General features: G+C 36.6%; 1 protein-coding gene across 6 annotated transcripts in view; it reads right to left on the bottom strand.

Moving 5' to 3' along the window:
- Nucleotides 1-20222, bottom strand: part of LOC117179664 (golgin subfamily A member 2) — a 167512-nt gene that overhangs the window by 107729 nt on the left and 39561 nt on the right. For all 6 annotated transcript variants that reach the window (XM_033371680.1, XM_033371679.1, XM_033371677.1 and 3 more), the window contains one exon: nucleotides 617-812. In XM_033371680.1, the coding sequence (XP_033227571.1) occupies nucleotides 617-812 (196 nt within the window). The remainder of the gene's footprint in view (nucleotides 1-616; nucleotides 813-20222) is intronic.

Genomic DNA, 20222 nt, shown 5'->3' with positions numbered 1-20222 from the left:
TATTATTTCAATATTAAATAGGCGAAAAATTGAATTAAAGTGAGGTTATTAAACCATGACATCGCAGTAATTGACACACTTACCCTAATACCTCAAAACTGACAGAATGATTTCTAAAAATATTTATCACCTTTTTTTATCACTTTATAATATTTTAAAACTGTAATTAGTTAAAGTTCAACTTTCTTCATTCACAAGATTAAAAATTTAAGCAAGAACGAAAAATATTCCTTGATTCGAGATAAATAGATTGATTTATAGTATTAATCGATATTATTGACGAGTACGTAAGTTGTGCTTATTTATATGATTTTCAAAATCTGTTTTAAACAGAAAAACATTTTTCATGTACATAATTTACCGTAAATACAAACAAGCTGGAGACAGCCGAGATCAAATTTAGAACTAGTTTATGTTTGATATTGCGTCTTTCTCGTAAACTATTATCTTCTAGAAAACATTGATATGACACATAAAGTGCCCTTGACATATATTTAAATCTTTCATTAGGAATCACAAATAAATAACATCTGAGTATTAAAAAACAAATACTTTTGAGCAGCATTCTTAATATTTAATTAAACCTAAGAAAGTCAACATTCAAATAATTAGATACCAGTTTTCTGCTTTATAGTTTCTTGGCATTCAGCAATCGTTGCACACAATTCGGCTTTCTCAGCAACCAAAATTCCTGTCGTATGTGTGTGAAGTTGCAGCTTTTCCTGTAGATGATATAATTCCTGCTGATGTTTTGCTTTAAACTCAGCATCTTTAGTAGTCAAAATTGCCTCTAATTTTGAAACTCTGCTGCTCTGTCGAAGTGTAAAAAAAATATATATTATCGTATAATTAAAATTAAAAATGAAAATTTTATAAATATTTAAAACTAGAATGAAAGTAAGATACAATGTTACTATAATTAATTTAAAAAACTATCATGCTTACTATATTCCTGTCATAACCTGTATAAATATTGATTGCAATCGAAACTACTTTTTCCTGGGCATCATTCAGAATTGAATTGTTATACTGGGACGCCGCAGAGATTGTCGAATGTAACATTACATCTAACCGCGTATACACAACAATAAGATCGAGATCCTTTTCGCTCTTCATCTAAAGGCATTTTTTCATGAGGTGCGCCATAAGAAGTTTCACTTCAAAAACTTAGAAAAATTAATTTTTTTCAAATATAAATATTTAGGACCAAATAAATCTTCCTTAGTGACTATACCTTAATTTTTCACACTTTGAACTTTACATTATGTTTCGAGAACACTAAAACTTGGTGAAAAAACGTCGGTAGGATACAAATGGGATAATTGTTACAATGGCTTTAGGGTCGTGTACCAGATATCTCGCGTGAAATCGCTAAAGTCGGTATTTGCATTTGCATTTCGGACTGTATTGTGAATTTACCCCATCGAATCGGTTATTTGCCGATTTAATCCAAGGCTGAGATCGAATCGGAAAAATTCGATCCAATTCAGCGCATGTTCCAATGTCGAATTTTTGGACTCTGATCCAAGTTAATATTGAGTCAAAAAATTTGATTCGGACCAGCGCGTATTTGAAGTCGAATTTTGCGAATCTGAACGAAACATAGATCGAATTCATGTCGTTCACATATGATTTTTCAGGAATTAATTTTTACTGAAAATTAAAAACGGAAGATCAAAAACACTAGTGTGTCCTCAAGGAAATTTATATAATCGAAATCATAAGTTTGGAAAAGTTTGTCATAACTAAACACAGTAGAAAATGATTAAAATTTATGAAAATCTGTTTGAAAATGGTACTTACACGGCCCTGTCACCGCAGTCAGATACCCTCTCCAAACCCTTCCAAAATGTCGCTTCTCGCTATTCTTTAACCTCTACAATATTTTATTTATTTTTAAAATAAGTTTTTAACTAAATAACCCATACAATTTTTTAAAGTTACAATCCAAGAGTGTGTAAAAATTCATCTACTCAAAATAATAAATTAGCTCTTTGTGGAAAGCTTTTTTCGTTCAGGGTAAAAAAGACCCAAGTGTGTCAGCTATGTTAAGCGTAATGACCCTTTTAATTTAATTTTGAAATCACTTTGCTTTTCCCTTTATAAATTATTTTACCCTTCTCATTCCAATACTTTTGAATCTGCCTTAGTCCACAGATTGACCTCTGATTGAAGGACATGTGGTGTGAATTTGAGGAAAAGTATGATTAAATTAATTTAAATTTATTAGAATGACACGCAGGAAAGAATGAAAATGATATTTGTAATTTTTACAATATGCGTATGACCCAATTTGTAAATAATCTAACCTAATTATTTTTATTTTTAATAACTGAAATTTTCCGAATTAAATTTTGATATTTTTTGTCGACACACTTAAGCGAATGTAATTTTCTATTAGTATCCTTCAAAAATTCTGAATTAGATTAAGATATGTTCACTTACGAGGTGAATTGAGATAGATGCGAAGTAAATGGAAGTAAATAACCTCGACTATTTTGACATTTTATTCCGAATTCAATGACAATAGACCTTCTATAGAAGATTAAAAATATTTAAATGATTCGAACAATTCTTTTTTTTTCGTAAAAAATGTGGAGGGATTACGAAGAATTTTAATTAATCATTTATAATCAAAAGTGTTACAATTCGTCAGATTTTGAGGTTAAAATGTTTGATTATATTATGAAAATTTTCAAGTTACATTTCTTTTACATTCAAATGATATTAATAATTTTATTAGTTATCTTGAATAGCAAGTTAAACATTTTTTCAGAAAGTACCAGATTCTTGGTCGTGTATATTCAGACAAAAATGGAGAATTTAACATACAATTTATGATATTGAAACGAAATATATGGGCAATATTCAAATAAATATCAACCTATTTGTCCCCTAAGTTTACTTTATGTTTCTAGATCGTTTTTGAATTTTCAAACGGCATAAAACGCGTAAAGTAGCCCCCTTTCTAAGAGAATATAGATCAAATTAGAAATATGGACTAAAGTTATGAAGAATTGGTGTGAAGGGAAAGGGAAAGACAATTCGTATAAAGATGGAGGATGATTGAAAAAAGAAAAATAATAAATGATATAAGATGATGAAAAAGGAAGGAGTACCAAAGTATTTAGAAAAGGGATGGGGAAAGAGGTGGACTAGAATAGCAAGATTTCGATTCTATGGGAGGATATATTCGATAAGGAGTGGGCAGAGGAGTTAGATGCAAGGGGAGCGAATGAGGAATTCTGACAGAATGGATGAGAAAAATCGGAAAAACTGAGGTAGAGCAGAAGTGAAAGTAAAAGAAGAATGAAACGGAAGTCGCATAGATTATAAGCGTAAAGATATGTAAATAATGGCAACGCAATAGTATATGTAAATTTATTAAGGGGAGCACTCTAATTAGAACCTCGAAAAAATGGTCGTTCTTTTGATTTTTTGTGAATAAGAAAACAACACGATAGCTTTATGGTTTTTTTGCATATATTTAGGTACATCTATGAACTAAAAATTTTTATTATTACTTGATGAAAAATATGAAAAATGGCAGCTGTGGAAGCCATCTTCTGAAGGGCTCCCAAAATGCGGTATTCAGACTACAGCCCGGACCAATCATCTGAAATACATGAAACACGTCTCATTTTATAGGTAAGTGGTGTGGTGTGTGCTTAAAACTCGCAAATGTTAATAAACATTAAAATTTATTAACAATTTCGTGCAAGAATAAAAAAATCAGATTTTTACCGTTTTTTTTTTTTGTTATTAGCGACTGAAACATTGTTTAAACAATTTTTAAAAAATGATATCCGAGTTTTAAGCACAAACGGTGACTTTAATCAACAAAATGAGCCCTCATTGAAGTTCCTAAGTTTAATAATCTACTCGCAATCGTGATTACCGACTTAAAAAAAGTGGTTTCGAGAAAAACGCGTTTAAAGTATTTGAAAAGAAAAAAATGTCTTTATTGAAAACTCACGGGTAAGATGTTTTAATCATCTATTCCAGCACCAAAAAGGAGTCCCTCGCACTCCTCGTGGAAGTCGTTTTCCGCCAACAATGCCTTTTTTCTAGCAGTTCGAGCCTCTTTCGTCGATTCGTTGTGGTTCCGGTTCTCGCGGTGGAGTTGTATCTTGTCACTCTCCTCGGCGTACATTTTGCACCGCTGGTTAATTATCAAGCCGAGCTGCTGCATCACCACGAAAGTCGCATTGTGACCTTCGTTATACATCCCTGCAGCCATAAATACGGCGATTTCGACGATTTTTCGACCCGAGTGCAAATGTTTTGGGCAAATGCGCCACAGCGTAGCGCATTCTTAAGGGCAAATGCAGCGCATTCTTAAAGACAGGAGACAATAAGAAGAACTTGAAAAAAATTGTTAGAGGACGCTAGAAACACGATAGAGATAAGAAATGTCCGGTCCGCCGTCGCGACCGCCTACGGCATGGCACGGCCACCTAGCGCAGCTCGGCGCGCTCCGGTTCCTGGAATAACTCGGAAAATATTCTCGGTACGACCTTCAAACTTCGGGATTATTTTCTAGGATGGTATAGCTATCGATTAAAGCAAAAAAATCGATTTTTTAAAGGTTCTAATTAGAGTGCTGCCCTTAAGATGCAGATGAGCTCTCGCTCGCTCTCTCGCTTTCGATTACTCGCTGACTCATTCCTCAGTACCTCGGGCTCCTTTAAAAAATACATTATGCAGTTTGAATTGCAATACTAACATAATAGAGGTTTTAATTACTGACTTGAAAAACCGTGCTTATATGTCTGTTCCTCATTTTCACGTCGGTTCCCAAACCTCTATAATTCGGGAAAAATATGAAAGAACATTTTTCACTAAGTATCCAAGTGCTTGTGTGGCGAAATTAGGATCTGAAAAATCTAATGAACCTGAATTTGTTGTCTCGAAAAATCCCGAATTTGTCCAAAAACAGCTAGTTATTTTTGTGTCACCTCCGCCTTCAGCTGGCGAATTTGTTTTCGTGGAAGTGAAAAACGACGCTGAGTTTTTAGTCCTTTTCGACTCTCTTTTTAGCTGAGCAGAAAGTACTACACAAAAAGAATCTCGAGTCGCACAAACACGCTCTAGATCAAAATCGAATTAAATTGATATACTAGGGGATCGGAACCAAGTCTTTAAATTATCAAATTTACTGAATTTTGGTAAAATTCAATTGTTTGTACATTTCCAGGGAAATTGAGGCATTTTGTTTCAGTGCCTGCCTCGGCATGAAATAAAACCAAAAAAGTCAATTCTCAAGCGATCAAGTTCAGTGCTGGAGGGAGCTTAATGAGGTTTCTATAGTGGTGTACAAAATGAACAAGTTTCAAAATGCCTAATTCTCCACCTATTTGAAAGAAAATTAATAAACGCATATATCGCGCTGATAGAAAGGTTAGAGAAAGGTATGCAAGAGCTATAGTTAGATATTTGGCAAATCGCGGATCTGAAACAGCCACGAGATAGAGTGTGTTTGAAATCCTTGCCACCTTCGCCTACGAGTCGGGGTCTTCCATATTTTATTTACCTTCGCTTACGAGGCGGGGTATTGGAATTCTGAAGAAAAAAGAAATAAATACAATAAAAACCAAACTCGACCTTATTAAATGAGAAACATTTCAACAAAAAATTCTAGGTTGGAATTTTTTATTTCATAACAAACCGCTGAGTCGTCCTTCTTTAAGGCCTGGCTTTCCATGATTGTTGCTCAGGAAAAGCTTTGAACATTTAAACTTAGATCGGACTCGTCGGAAGGATGCGGCGAAAAGCCAAGATCCTTCGACGAATCCAACGGTTCACTTCCTAAAGAATTCAGAAAAATCTACCGCACAGGGATTCGATCAGAAGACCCCCCGTAGTAGAGATAACATCCTTCGAGTTCTGTAAGTCCAGAATGAAACTTTTTGTAGATCATGGGTCAGGAGCAAACCTTATTAAACTCGATTCCCCACTCAACACTCATAATTTCTTCCCGGCACAACACGCTCGTTACTTCTTCTGAACCTGTAAACCCTATCCCGTTTATAGAAAGAGAATCTCGAGAAGCAAAGGAACGACTGACACCCGAGATTAAACCTTTTTGTAGAGTATTAGTAATTCGAGCTAGAACTGGATAACCGGTACCTATAAAGTTCAGGAACCCAGAAGTTATCGAGGACTACCTACCTAGAATAGCAACACCTGAAGGTCTATATTTAGGCGAGGACGCCGTCACTAACCGCAAAGGCGTATGTTACGTGCTGGCGATAAATACTACCGAAAATATATTATAAAATATAAATAAATATTTCAATTGAGATCCCACCGCAGGAAATTGAGCCTTCTGATTTATGTACTTTACCGGCGAATACAGTTGTGATACGGAAAAAGACGATATTATCAATGAGAATCTCGGTGGTTCTCAACCAGATCAGATAGATCGGGTTGCAAAAAACCTTCGGGCCTCACACCTAATCCCAGAATAACAAAAATATGTAATTGAATTAACCGAAGACTTTTCTGATCATTTCCATCTAAATGGTGAACGCCTAACCTCCACCCATGTGGCGCAGCATACGATTTCCAAACTACATGACGATACCATTTAGAAAAAGCCTTACCGGCACGCCCATGAAGCTACAGAGACCATAACAAAATTTGGCCGGAAAATCATATGATAGTGAAATCATCGGTGATTTCATATACCCATAAAATTCACTAATCTGCCTTGTCCTAAACAAGCCGGACGCGTATGGACAAAAGAAGTTGTGAATTGTTATTGACTTCAGGGCCTTGAACGAGAAGGTAACCGGTGATTCTTGCCCATTGCGGAATGTTACAGATATTTTGGATCGTTTAGGCCTTCTCGGTTTTACACCTAGCTAGTGGTTTCCACCAAGTGGGAAGACATCTAGACGATAGACATAAAATGCTTTTTCGACTCCCCGGGGCCAGTATGAAAATTTGCTTATACTGACGGGCATACACCGGCTACCTTTCAACGCCTTATGGGCATGGTCCTGAAAGGAATGCACGGGACCGAAGTTTTTGTTTATTTAGATGACATTGTCGTCTATTCCGAAACACTAGAAAAACATGATGTTAAAATAAAGAGATGGGACATGCGGATTGCTTACTATTCGAAACTCATGAATGCGTGCGGACCCGGGTGCAAGATTGCTCCACTGGCGTCTTCAACTTAAAGATTCTCAGTATATTTTTGAGTATAAGAAGAGTAAACTTAATCGCGCCGTGCAGGCCCAGTCTAGTAACCCAAGGATGTTTCGGAAGAATCTCCCGAAAGCAATGTAGTCCAGGAAATTAAAATATCAGAAAAATCGTTAGATCCATCACCCATAAAAGAAGCCTCACAAAAGTTGGGGAGAACAAACCCTGTTCGTACGCTTCCTCTTCATATTAGGTCGATAGAGTGAAAGGTCCTGCCCAAAACTCGATCTTAATGTACCACGCGACAACCTGGTAATTCGGCAAGAGGTGAGCTTGCAGCTCCCGGGAACGCACGAAGAGCACTTTCGGAACGCACTGGAGGAAGGAAAAATCCAGCAGTAGCCCTAGAAGCTCCAGCCAACACTTCTAAACCCCCCAGCTCAATGTGCTTTATAGCTCTTCCGTAGGGTGCAGGAAGTCAATATTAAAACCTGTGCTTCTAGGGCCTCTAAAGTTAAGATCAGCTTATCGAAGCCCCCGAAGCCTTCAGAGACGATACAAGCATCTGTTTCCACATCTGATCTCGATGAATCTTATAGGCCTCCCCAAGCCATCTCTAAGGTCACCGATCTCGATCCAAGCGCAATTTCTAATAGATTACGGAAACGTAGCATGCTCTCTTAAGAACCAAAGACACGCATCCATAGCGATGAATCCTCATCTGACGAATCTTACACTGATGACGGAAATGGTGATAATTCTGACAGACCAGTCTTTCGAAAGAGTCATAGCATGTTTCCTGAAGTAGAGCATACTCTTCCAATCATAAAAGAAAAAGAATCCTCTATATTTCCGCTTGCTCACAAACCATCTGTGCCACCATGGATTGCACAGTCGCCAAGTGATTATGTAGTCATCTATAAAGATGGAACTTGTTCTTATGACAATAAGGGAGATACAAGAGCCGGAATCTGAGTTTGGTTTGGGCCTGACCAATCCCTAAACGCTTCGCAGCAAGTTCAGGGACGCCAAGCTAATAACTCCGCTGAAATCCAAGTTGCCATCGTAGCTGCCCAAAAGGCTCATAAGGCCGGAATAAATAAGAAAGAAAGGTGAAAAAGTACCATAATCATATTATCATTTCCGAGCACTCAACTTTGAATAGCTCTAAGTCACTGAAAATAAATTATGAAAATTCTAAAAAAAAGTTATAGCTTCGTTGATCCTTTCTGTGCAGAATGATGAAATTTAGAGCCAAAAATAATTATTTGTTAATAAGTTGTTAGCAATAACGCAGGGAGGTGTCATCTCCGAAACTAAGGAACATACAGAGATGATTCTTGAAGCAAATTACACATTTCTAGCTTCTGAAAGAGTTGCATGTATTTTCAATGAGCAAAAATTTGCACTTGAATGTTTAAAAAATTATTTTCTTTTAAGTAAAATACAAAATACTTTACGATAATCGAGGTAATTGTATCCTTTTTTTGCATCAGAACTTAGGGACTGTGTAAACAGCCATAGTACGAGACAAGGTCGTATTGCACGCGTATCAGTAGCGCTAGCAAAGTGCCCTGCTGAAAATGCGGTTGCCTCGATTATCGTAAAGTCCTTTGTATTTTTCCAAAAAGAAAATAATTGTTTAAACATCCAAGGGCAACTTTTTGCTCGTTTAAAATACATACAACACTGCCAAAAGCCAAAAATGTGTAATTTGCTTCAAGAATCATTTCTGTACGTTTCTGAGTGACGGAGATGACACCTCACTGCGTTTTTGTAAACAACTTATTAACAAATAATTATTTTTGCCTCTAAATTTCACCATTCTGCACAGAAAGGATCAACGAAGCTATATATTTTTTTCAAAATTTTCATAATTTATTTTTAGTGACATAGAGCTATTCAAAGTTAAGCATTCGGAAATGATAATATGAGTATGGTACTTTTTCAACTTTCTTTCGGCAGGAAATAATGGCTAATCATGTGTCAAATGATCAAAGTGATAAGGAACTCCTCAAAACCTTGGCTGCCCTCGACCCCTTTACAGAAAATGACGATGATGTATTCAATGATCGAGAGAGATTGGAGTCTGTTAATGAAAAACAAAATTTTAATATTGGAAATAGAGATCCTCGTGTTGAACCGCGAGTCATCAACCACTGCGTGGATTAATTTTTCCCATCCTTATTGCGACCGCACTAACAACGTCCAACGCCTGTCCATTCCCTCAGGGACATACCACAGATAAAGGAAGCCCGACCAGATAGAAGATGGAAATTCGACCGCGACTACTCCAAAAATCGAATGCTACGAATGTATTTTATGAGCAATTCAGGAGTAACCCGTCTGAGACTCAATTCAACGAATGGACCGAACCACTAACTTATCGAAGAGATAACTACGCGCATTTTATCTCGGAGGATTTCAAATCCGTAAATCCTATTTTGAAACTTCTCATAGCCAGAGAATATACCAACGTTCACACTATTCAAAAGAAACGACCCCAAAAGGGCCAAGTATTGGTATGTCCTCGAGGCCGCTATAGGATCTACTCAGTAGTAGTTAGAGTGAAACATTCCGATGAAACTAGCTGGTAAGACGTTATATTGGGTTTAAGACGGCTTCGAGAGGCTATGAAACGTGACTGGCAAATGGCGTGCCGAATAGCAAATTCCAGACATTTTTTGGGTTCATTGTCCCAAGATAAAATGAATAAATTGCTTAACGATGCATTCAAGAGAGAAAATGTAAGTCTGACTCTCTGACATGGTAGACTGAAGGTTCCTCCAGAGAAGATGCTACAAAAAATTATCGCGGAATATCATGATAAATTAGTGGGAGGCCATAAAGGCGTCATCAAAACATATAGACGCATTCTAGAACATTTTATGTGGCAGGGAATTGCGAGACGAAATAATCAAGTATCTACGTGGTTGTAAGAACTGTTTAAAGAACAAGCTTTTCCGGGTCCGTAAGCGAGAGACTATGGTTGTTACGGCCTAGCAAGTTAATACGGAAACTCGATAAGATATTCGGAATTAGACAACTCACTACCTCGGTCTAACGTCCCCAAACCAATGGATCACTAGAGCGAAGTCATATTGTGCTCGAAGATTATATCAAGCATTACGTAGATGAGTACGATGATTGAGGCGACTGAGATGTTCTTCAACAACACTTAACTAAGAAATCGGCTCGTAATTGCTGCAAACATACAACAAGCGCTAAACCAACAAGTGACCGAGCTGGAAGTTCGTACACATGAGACGCTGAAGAAAGACCTATCCGAAGGAATAATACGAATGCAGAGAAATTTACCCCTTTTTAACAGCCTAATTGAAAATGCATTCCATCTCTTGACTGGTTTGGTGACTTTCGAAAAGGGAAAATTTGATCTTGAATCAGAAGAACTTGACTTAGATCCTAGGGAAGCAGACCCATATTATTCGAGTTGATTTGAGAAAACTCCACACCCATAGCGAAGAATCGAAAAAACGATTCATAACCCATAATGAAAATTTAGGGAAGCTCATGAAGGAAATAAACCAACTAGAAAACGGTAATACCCGGTTCAATTATACTACGATATAAATGAGGATGTCGCACATCTTAGAAATAGGACTAAAAAAACTATGTTCAATCCGGAAATCAACTAATGACTTCTATCCAAGCAGCCAGAGAACCATATACTGAGGGAAATCCAGAATCACGTTTCACGACTCAAGTTCCCTCTGCCTGGAACATCTATTAGATAGGTGATCTTATATAGATAGGAACAACTACAATAACATTTAGCCAAGGGAGACTGAAAATTTCCCTAGTTATACCCCTAGTTGATAAAAACAATTATATTCTCTACAAGATCCACGCGTTCACTGTACAGCAAACCATTTTAGAAAATGGTTCAGAAAGAGCTCATATCATACCGAGTAAATCCTATTTCGCTCTGGACGAAACCAAGAGAACACATATTTAACTCTATACCAGGGAGACCTTGACGCCAGTTACAAGAAGTGCGAAATCGAGCTCTTGCTCTATCCTAAACTAAATACTTTGAAGACTTGTGACGTACGGATTTACGATGGATTTACTCTCTAGTAGAAGAAACCTCGGCTGAGATAATTTGCCAAAATTCAATTCATAAGGGCCTTAAATTATCGGGATCAAGATTGATCCAACGAATGACTGGTTGCAGCGTAAGGATGGAACAATTAACTTTACCAGGTCTGACATTAAAGATGGATGAAAAGGATTTTTCTATGATTCACCGATACATCTGCAATTAGAGAAAATTTTTTCCAATTCTGATAAAGAACGAACATCTTCAGAACTTCACCACAAAACTAATAGAAGGCTTGAAGGAAACATACGGCGGTTTAATTGCTGATCAATCGTTATTGGACATCAAAAGGCAACTTTCCCACCTACAAGCCCAGAAACAACAGATGGAACACCACCAAACCCCATCGCAAAGCACAAACATAGGCCTTGGGAGTATTATCTCCATAATAGTCGTGTACCTGACGCGGAAACATCTAATGCTACTCAGCTTGACTGTAGGGACGGTCCCCGATGCTCGATGTACAAGAAGACGAACCACAGATGCTCCCAATGATGTCGAGGCTGGAGCTTAGCCCCCACACCAACCAGCAGACTATGAAGTGCCGATAGTTGCACCAAGAATACCCCACTAAGGCAACCAGATTTTAATGAGCCAGTGCTGTGAAGAAAAAATAAAGTGATCCCCACGGGAATTTCGAAAGTGAGAGTGCAAGCCAAAAACTATTGTATTTAGATACTTAAAGAACACTATAAGCAGTTTAGGTATTTGGAAGTTGTGCTCCACGCTTTCATTGGCAAAAGACACTATGTAGAAAGTTAAGGTGAAATTGTAAAGTCAATAGAGCATTTAACTTCACATTTCCGATTGAAAAAAGTCTCACGCTGGCGAGAAATTTAATTTTTTTTTTTCGAAAAAAAAAATATATATACAGGACAGAAAACAGTGGCCGCGAGGATGAAGTACCAGACATCTCACGGGCGACTGAGGGAAACCATCAGGCACAATACCAGAGGTATGTCCAAAGTGCTCTAGGTTCCTATCTCCACGATTTCTCAATTTAAATTCATTTGCCTGTTCTTATTTAATAAAAGCGGTAGTTTGTACAATTTTTCAATTTTTATTCGTAATTTATAATTTTGTTGAAAAAAAAACCTTAATGTAGGGTTAGTCCTATTTAAATATCTTCTTTCAATATTAACCCAAATCCTAAGATGGAATATAAGGTAGCGTGAATCGAAGTAAGCAGCGGAGGATGTTCAGTTAGAACCTCCTCAGAATATCGGCTGCGATATCAGCCCGGGTCCTTCAGATGGCTGGTCTGATTATCTACCAACTGAGCTACGCAGAGACGAGAACATTTACTTCATAACCTCCTTACAAGCTGAATATCAACGTCATTTCTTATATGAGTATTTGTAAGATTTTTATTACTTATTCCAGACATAAAAGTTATATTTTTATTATTAGTGTAGGGTTGTTGACCAGCGAAATTAATAAATACTTTTAAATGTTAATTTTGTCTGGCGACTGGTCTAAATCAGTATGATTAAATTCTCGATCAATCTTAAGATTTGAGAAAACAATACTCTCTAGCTCCGCCGGGATATGAGCCCAGGTCCTTCAGATTTCCGGTCTGATTTTCTCTACCAAGTGAGATACGCAAAGACGATAATATTTTCATCACAAACTCCTTACAAGCTGAATGTCAACGCCATTCCTTATACTTGTAAGACTTTTATTAATTATTCCAAACCTGAAAGTTATATTTTTATTGTAAATGTAGAATTGTCGACCATCAACATTAATCAATAATTTTAGATGTTAATTTTGTCCGTCTACTGATCCAAATCAATATTATTAAAATATTGATTAATCTTAAGATTGTGAATGACATGGGATAAAGACCGGATCGGCGTAAACGTGGTGTACGTAAGAGAAGTGCGTTTTCCGTATTCTCAATGAAGCTGCAGCAACTCCAAAGGAGTTGTCCAGGTCTGGAACTTCGGGATTCTCGGTAACCACTGCACGACGTCTGTTCCCTACTGAATGTAAGATTTACCTACCCTAACCTAGAATTACTATTTAAATTTACATTCGGAAACTTACTTCAAGACTAAATAAACTTTAAAAAAAGAATAGGCTAAATCTATACAAAGTAATAGTGCACACTACATTTTTAGATCTACACTTAAATAATCAGGGTTTTCAGTTTGTATTGCTCATGGAATATGTCGCGGTTTGAGTATTTTGATCGCTATTAATTAAGTCTGAGGAAGATCGATAATGAGTAGAAAGCCACCACATTACAACATCTCAAATGTCTCCCCCGCCCCTGCCCCATCATTATGTGGAATTGTTAAATTCACATATCAATTTTCCGATTAAAGAACGACGTCGAATGCTGCGGCTGATCACAAGCTGGCTGCACGGCTGGAGTTGCATGCATCTTTTAATCTACTGATTTTCATTCAATCTTATAGCGCCATTTTCAATGCTGATGCGACAGTAAAAATTTGTTATCATAAAGAACCAAACTTCATATCAAAGGCATTATTTGGCTATTTTACAGCATTTAAATTTGTTTTTTTTTGTGTAATCAACTGTTAATAACAAATTTTTTAACTTTTTTGGTAGTTCGATAACGATCCACATTTTTGCAATGGTCTTTCTCGCTTTAGAAAATCTTTTCTTAAACTTGTTATGTACAGATTAGCAGAGAATAAGATGTAATGCAATAACTTAGTATTTGTATCAATACTGGATTTTCTGGTATGGTTCTCACTGTATCTTTTAAAGTCTTTACTTTTAGCTTCTTGTTCCTCTTCTGAAGATTGACCATTTGGGACAAGGGAGTCAATTATGTTGGGACCATTAATTAAAACTTTATGCATTGATACAGGCATGAAGTACGAACTGTGTCTTTCTACATACAATTCTGCTGTTTTCCGACAATGTTTGCGCAACATGTTTGTATCGGTTGGTTCGTCACATACCAAAAGTTTTTCAAATTGTTCATCGAAGCTAATAATTTTGGAAATCGTATCATAGTTTTCACTTTTTAATAATATCAATCACAGTCTTGTTGCTCAATGTCTGTAAATTAGTTAGCAAATAAACATTATTTGATGAAACTGAGTGCTATAGTGTCTTAATCCTTCTTTTCTTGGGTTTCTCGGAGCATTCCCCGAAGCTCTTTGTTTTCCGAATATTTGACGAGGAGGCTTCTGATGGTGCCGAAATTTTTAAGTCTAACCACGTTTTATATTGCTCTAGAAACTTTTCCTTACGTTTTTCCTTATCTGAGAAGAATGTCTTCTATTTTTTGGCCAATGACGGCATAGAATAGCGTGCAAGGTTGGCGCGAATATGCTCTCGTAAATTGTCAGAAGGATTATACTTTGCCTGTAAAGAATTCAGCAGATTTTCTCTGATTAAGAACTCAAATGTATGAGCATATTGCTCCACTCCCTATTGCAAACTTCGAGAGACTCCATCTCCAACAAATCTTAAGAAACTTGAGAATTATACTAAATGATATAACCTGTACAAAAAAGCGCAGTTGAAGAAAAACATCATAACATTTAAAAACACACAGTTAGTAAGAGCGACCGTGCACTCAACAAAGCGAGAAAGCCAAAAGACAAGACTACAAAATAGGTATAAGAATTTAGGCAGTTGCAAAGAGTATGTGTACAAGTACTCGCAACAATACGAGAAATACAGAAAATTAAATTCTGAAATCACATTAAGAGATACTAAATCAAAGTATTCATCAACGATAATGTATAAGGGTAAAAACGAAAAGGCGGAAATGCAGAAGAAGTGAGTATCGATATGAAGTTAGTGTCTGCGATGCCGATATTCATTTGTTTCTGGATTTATATATATCGAGAATGCAGAACAAGTGAGTACTAATATGAAGTTAGTGCCTCTAGTGCCGATATTCATTTTTTCGTGATGTAAGTGTATCACGTGCAGTTTCAACGATATCAGTAAAATAGAAAGTGTTAAACAGTTATCAAATGCTATAGATTCATAGTATAAAAAATTATTAATTTATACTTGGTGGCCCAATATTATACTTCGGATTTATTTCCAAGTAATATGTGATCGATTCCATCGAAAAAATTTATTTATTCCTTCAAAAATACTTGATATGGATATTTCTTTATAAAAATTACGCTTGAAATAACAAATTATTTATTACCTTTTATCAATTCAACTAAACATTCAACAGATTTTTTAGCATTTGCATTGCTATGGCACATCTTTTATTGATAGTTGCTTACAGCTTTCCAGGTATTTTTTATTGAATCAAAGCATTTTTCAAAAACCGGTTGTGATGTTGCAGTTTGACACCATCGCAATGATCCTTTAGAAGCTCTAAAATCTTAAAAATAAGATAGAAATTTGACACTAAATTTCAACCAAATTCAAGATATCCTAACCTAAAAGTGCAAAAAACGCGTTTTTAGCTGTTTTTGAGGTTACGTAACTGTAACAGAAAAATGTCTACCACAAAGCTAATATGGAATTTAAAGATACTAATCTTCCCCTTTCAAACCTACTTGGATTTATTAGTTATCTTTATTTTTCACCAAAATATTGTAATTTGAAATTTTTTATTTTAGCGTTTCAACCCATTAACGCTGAGGTGTTCAGATTTATACAACGCATTCTCTATTGCTGACGGTACGATATTTTTTCTTCAAAATATTATGTCACGGGTTTTTGAGGGTGCCCTTTCTATTGCCGGTGTCAGTTTTGTGTTATAACCCCTAGAAGATCCAATATGGCGGCTACAATTTAGGGCTTTAAAAAATAACAAAGGATCCCGCACAAAATACCAACAAAAAAGCGTACCGTCGTTTAGAACCAAACTTTGCACATTGATAACACAATAAGAAATATGGAACCCGTGCTCTTTCATTTCTACGGAAGCCGTTTCCAAGGGGTGGAAGTCACCCCTAACAAGCCACAAGCATGCTAACCCATTTAACTCTGGGAACAATAAGTTTAGTCGCATATTTTTCTTTGAATAATGAAGTGCCATGCCACAAGTGGGTTAACCCACCTACCTGCTAATCCACCTAAACCCAGAAATCACCCCTACCAAATCATAAGCAGGCTAACTCACCTAACCCTGGGAGCAGCGAATTTAGTCATTTACATTTCGTGAAATAATTGAATTCAACACTACAAGTGGGCTAACCTTGAAATGAAAATTTTCAATTTAGCGTATTAACCCATTAACGCCGAGGTGGTATGCCATTGTCCCTTGAAAATTTTATCTGAGGGGTTTTCGCGGGTTCCTTTTCAATTGGCTCAGTTTTTTGTTATAACTTCTAGAAGAGCGAATATGGAAAACAGTTAGGGCTTTAACAACAACAAAAATTTTACTATTATGATTCATTTAATATTGTAAATTTACTTAGGATTTTCCAGCTTACTAAGGCAAGACCCAATATTTTTCAGCCATTTAAGGCTCGACTTGGAATTGTCCAGCTAAGCAAGAAAGTACTTAATATTTTCCAGCCATTTAAGGCAAGACTTTAGATTGCCCAGCCAATTATCGCAAGCCTTTTGATTTCCTAGCCAATAAAGGTAAGACTTTTTATCGTCCAGCCAGACAAGACAAGACTTTGAATCGTCCAGCTAGGTAAGGCAAGACTTACGATTGCCCAGACAGTTAAGGCAAGACTTGGGAGTGTCCAGATAAGCAAGGAAGTACTTAATATTTTCCAGTCAATTGAGGCAAGACTTTAGATTGCCCAGCCAATCGAGGAAAGATTTACGATTGCCCGTTCAGTTAAAGCAAGACTTGGGATTGTCCAGCTACGCAAGGAAGTACTTAATATTTATCATCAAATTAAGGCAAGAGTTTAGATTGCCCAGCCAATCAAGGAAAGACTTTGAATTGTCCAGCCAATAAAGGCAAGAATTTGTATCGCCCAGCCAGTCAAGGCAAGACTTTAAATCGCCCAGTCAGTCAAGGCAAGAATTGGGATTGTCCAGCTACGCAAGGAAGTTCTTAATATTTTCCAGCCAATTAAGGCAAGGCTTTAGATTGCCCAGCCAATCAAGGAAAAACTTTAGATTGCCCAGCCAATCGAGGAAAGACTTTGAATTGCCCAGCCAATTAAGGCAAGACGTTGTTTGCCAAACCAGTCAAGGCAAGACTTTGAATTGCCCAGTCAGTCAAGGAAAGACTTTGAATTGTCCAGCCAGTTAAGGCAAGACTTACGATTGTATGTCCAATTAAGGTGAAACTAATTGCTTGTTTTCTTATTCAAACGTTCGCGCTTCATTTCAAACGATCATTGACGAGACTTTCGTTTATGATTAGTAGGGTCATTATTATTTCTTTGCAAAGGCCAGCAATAGTCGGCCATCATTCTTACATTGCATCGACCTTGATAATGTTGCTCTTTTTGGTGAAAGTCTTGATGAAAACGTTCACCCATTTCTTCACTGAATGCTCCAACATTTTCTGGGAAATAATCCAAATGAGATTTGAGAAAATGTAATTTCATACTTATCAAACAACCTAATCTTTTAAAATTCTATAACATACTAGATACAATAGTTCTAAACTTTGGATCCCGATTGTTCCCTAAAAATTTCGGTACAACATCTTTGAAATTCAACCATGCATCCTTTTCAATAGATGTCATGGTTTTGATAAAGTTATCATCTTTGATAAGTTTTCTTATATCGGGCCCAACAAAAATACCTTGCTTAACTATGGCATCACTTAAATGCGGAAATGTAGATCTCATATAATGGAAACATTCTCCTTCGGTGTTTAGGGCTTTCACAAATTGCTTCATTAACCCTAGTTTTATATGGAGTGGTGGCAATAATACTTTCTTTCTGCCAACAAGACTTTCATAAACAACATTATACTGACCAACTGTCCACTCTAATCTGTCTGGCCATTTCTCCGTTATCCAAGATTTCAGTGTAGTTGAGTGACCTACTGGAATTGCAGCGTGCTTATTTCCATTGTGTAATAGTGCCAGGTAACAATAGTTTCTTCTCTTTGAGTCTTGAATCGCAAAGCTCAGCTTTATCTTTTGGAAGATCAAGGTCACGTATAAAATCGTCTAATCCGTCTTGGTCAAAAAATTTAGGACTTTCATCATCTGATTCTTCCCAAGAAGAATCTTCAGTTGCATTAGGATCGTCAGTATCCATTGATACGTGAGTTGATCGGTCACTTTTGATTTCAGAGTGATTTCTAATACCAATCTTGGCTGGTGTAACACTTTTTACATCAGGGTAAACGATCTTCTCCAAATACTTTTTAGAAAAACCTCCTGTTTTGCATAAGCAAATGTAACAATTAGTATCATGATCGTTGTGCTCACGCCAAACAGGTGGTTGAATAACAGTCTGCGTCTTGGTACTTTCATCTTCCCAATTTGACAAATTTAATCTACAAGCATGACAAATTGAGGTTGGTACCCACGGTTTATCCAAATTTTTCATTGAAGTTCCATAACAGTTGAAGTATTACGTTTTTATCGAATCATTAATTGATCGACGGTATTTCTCCGTTTCATAATTTCAACAAACGTGACAAAACGTATTAACTTTCTTAGCGCAAGGAGTTCTTGAACTCATTTTTTTTCTTATAACGAACAGTAACGTGGAAATTATAAAACTCACTATATACAAAAATCATAATCGACACGGAATGTAACCGCTAGACAGATTTCAAAAACAAAAAGAATTTTATTATCTACGCATCCAACCGTTAGCCCGTCACTCAAACGTGATCTCTAACACGGAAAGATTTGTAGCAAAAACGAATTTCATCACCTACGCATAACACGTCATAAAAGCGTCACCAGCTCAGTGAGCCAGCTAGGGATCGAAGACTCTCTGCGCCGTAGAACGGCGCGCACATACAGCGAATATGAACATTAGAATGCACATAGAGTGCGCAGTAGCATTCCGCACAGTTCGTCCTCTTTTGTTTTATCAATGTGCGAAGTTTGGTTCCAAACGACTGCACGCTTTTTTGTTGGTATTTTGTGCGGGATCCTTTGCTCTTTTTTAAAGCCCTAAATTGTGGCTGTCATATTGAATCTTCTAGGGGTTATAACAAAAAATTGACACCGGCAATAGAAAGGGCACCTTTGAAAACCCCTGAAAAAATATTTTAAAGAAAAAATATCGTACCGTCAGCAATAGAGAATGCGTTGTATAAATCTGAACACCTCAGTGTTAATGGGTTAAAACGCTAAAATAAAAAATTTCCAATTAAAATATTTTGGTGATAAATAAAGATATCCTATTAAATCTAAGTAGGTTTGAAAGGGGAAGATTAGTGCTTTCAAATTCCATATTAACTTTTGTGGTAGACAATTTTCTTTTTCTATTACATAACCTCAAAAACAGCTAAAAAACCCGTTTATGCACTTTTAGGTTAGGATATCTTGAAAACCTGACGTACAGGAGCAATTTTGAGCTCGGGTTCGGATTCAGCGCATCAAAATCCTTCGGAAATGTTTGGTCTGGTCTCTGGCTTTAAAATTTGTCGGCCTGTGTAATTTAAGATAAGTTTATTTGTTTCTTGAGTGGGAAGGGTCAAGAATTTTTTCACCACATGACGTCGTCGACTAGGATTCACGTTATCTCCTTTTCTAGGGAGGCTTCTACAGTCCAGAAACCTTCTTAGTACTTCCTTCAGGCTGATTCTGGTATCTTTTGGGTTTTTTGGCTTCAAGGTCATTTACATATTCAAGGCTCGTTCCTGATGAGGCTGGACCATGGACGAATTACCCAAAATTCGTAATTAAGATGTAATTACGCTCATTTGAAGTATCGATTTTAAGGGCGAATTGAGAAAAAATTCTATAAACTGATAGGCGATTCGGCCTAGTTTGTCGTACCGTTTGAGAGTTTAAAATTTTATCTCACTATAGTTTGTCTGATACAAGAAATATACAACTAATAACGCCTGTATGTTTCTCAATATCGTTTGAGGGTTGGTGGAAGA

This window comes from Belonocnema kinseyi, chromosome 9 (genome assembly GCF_010883055.1).
Source record: "Belonocnema kinseyi isolate 2016_QV_RU_SX_M_011 chromosome 9, B_treatae_v1, whole genome shotgun sequence".
NCBI lineage: Eukaryota > Metazoa > Arthropoda > Insecta > Hymenoptera > Cynipidae > Belonocnema > Belonocnema kinseyi.
This window is presented reverse-complemented; position numbering and strand designations above follow the sequence as displayed.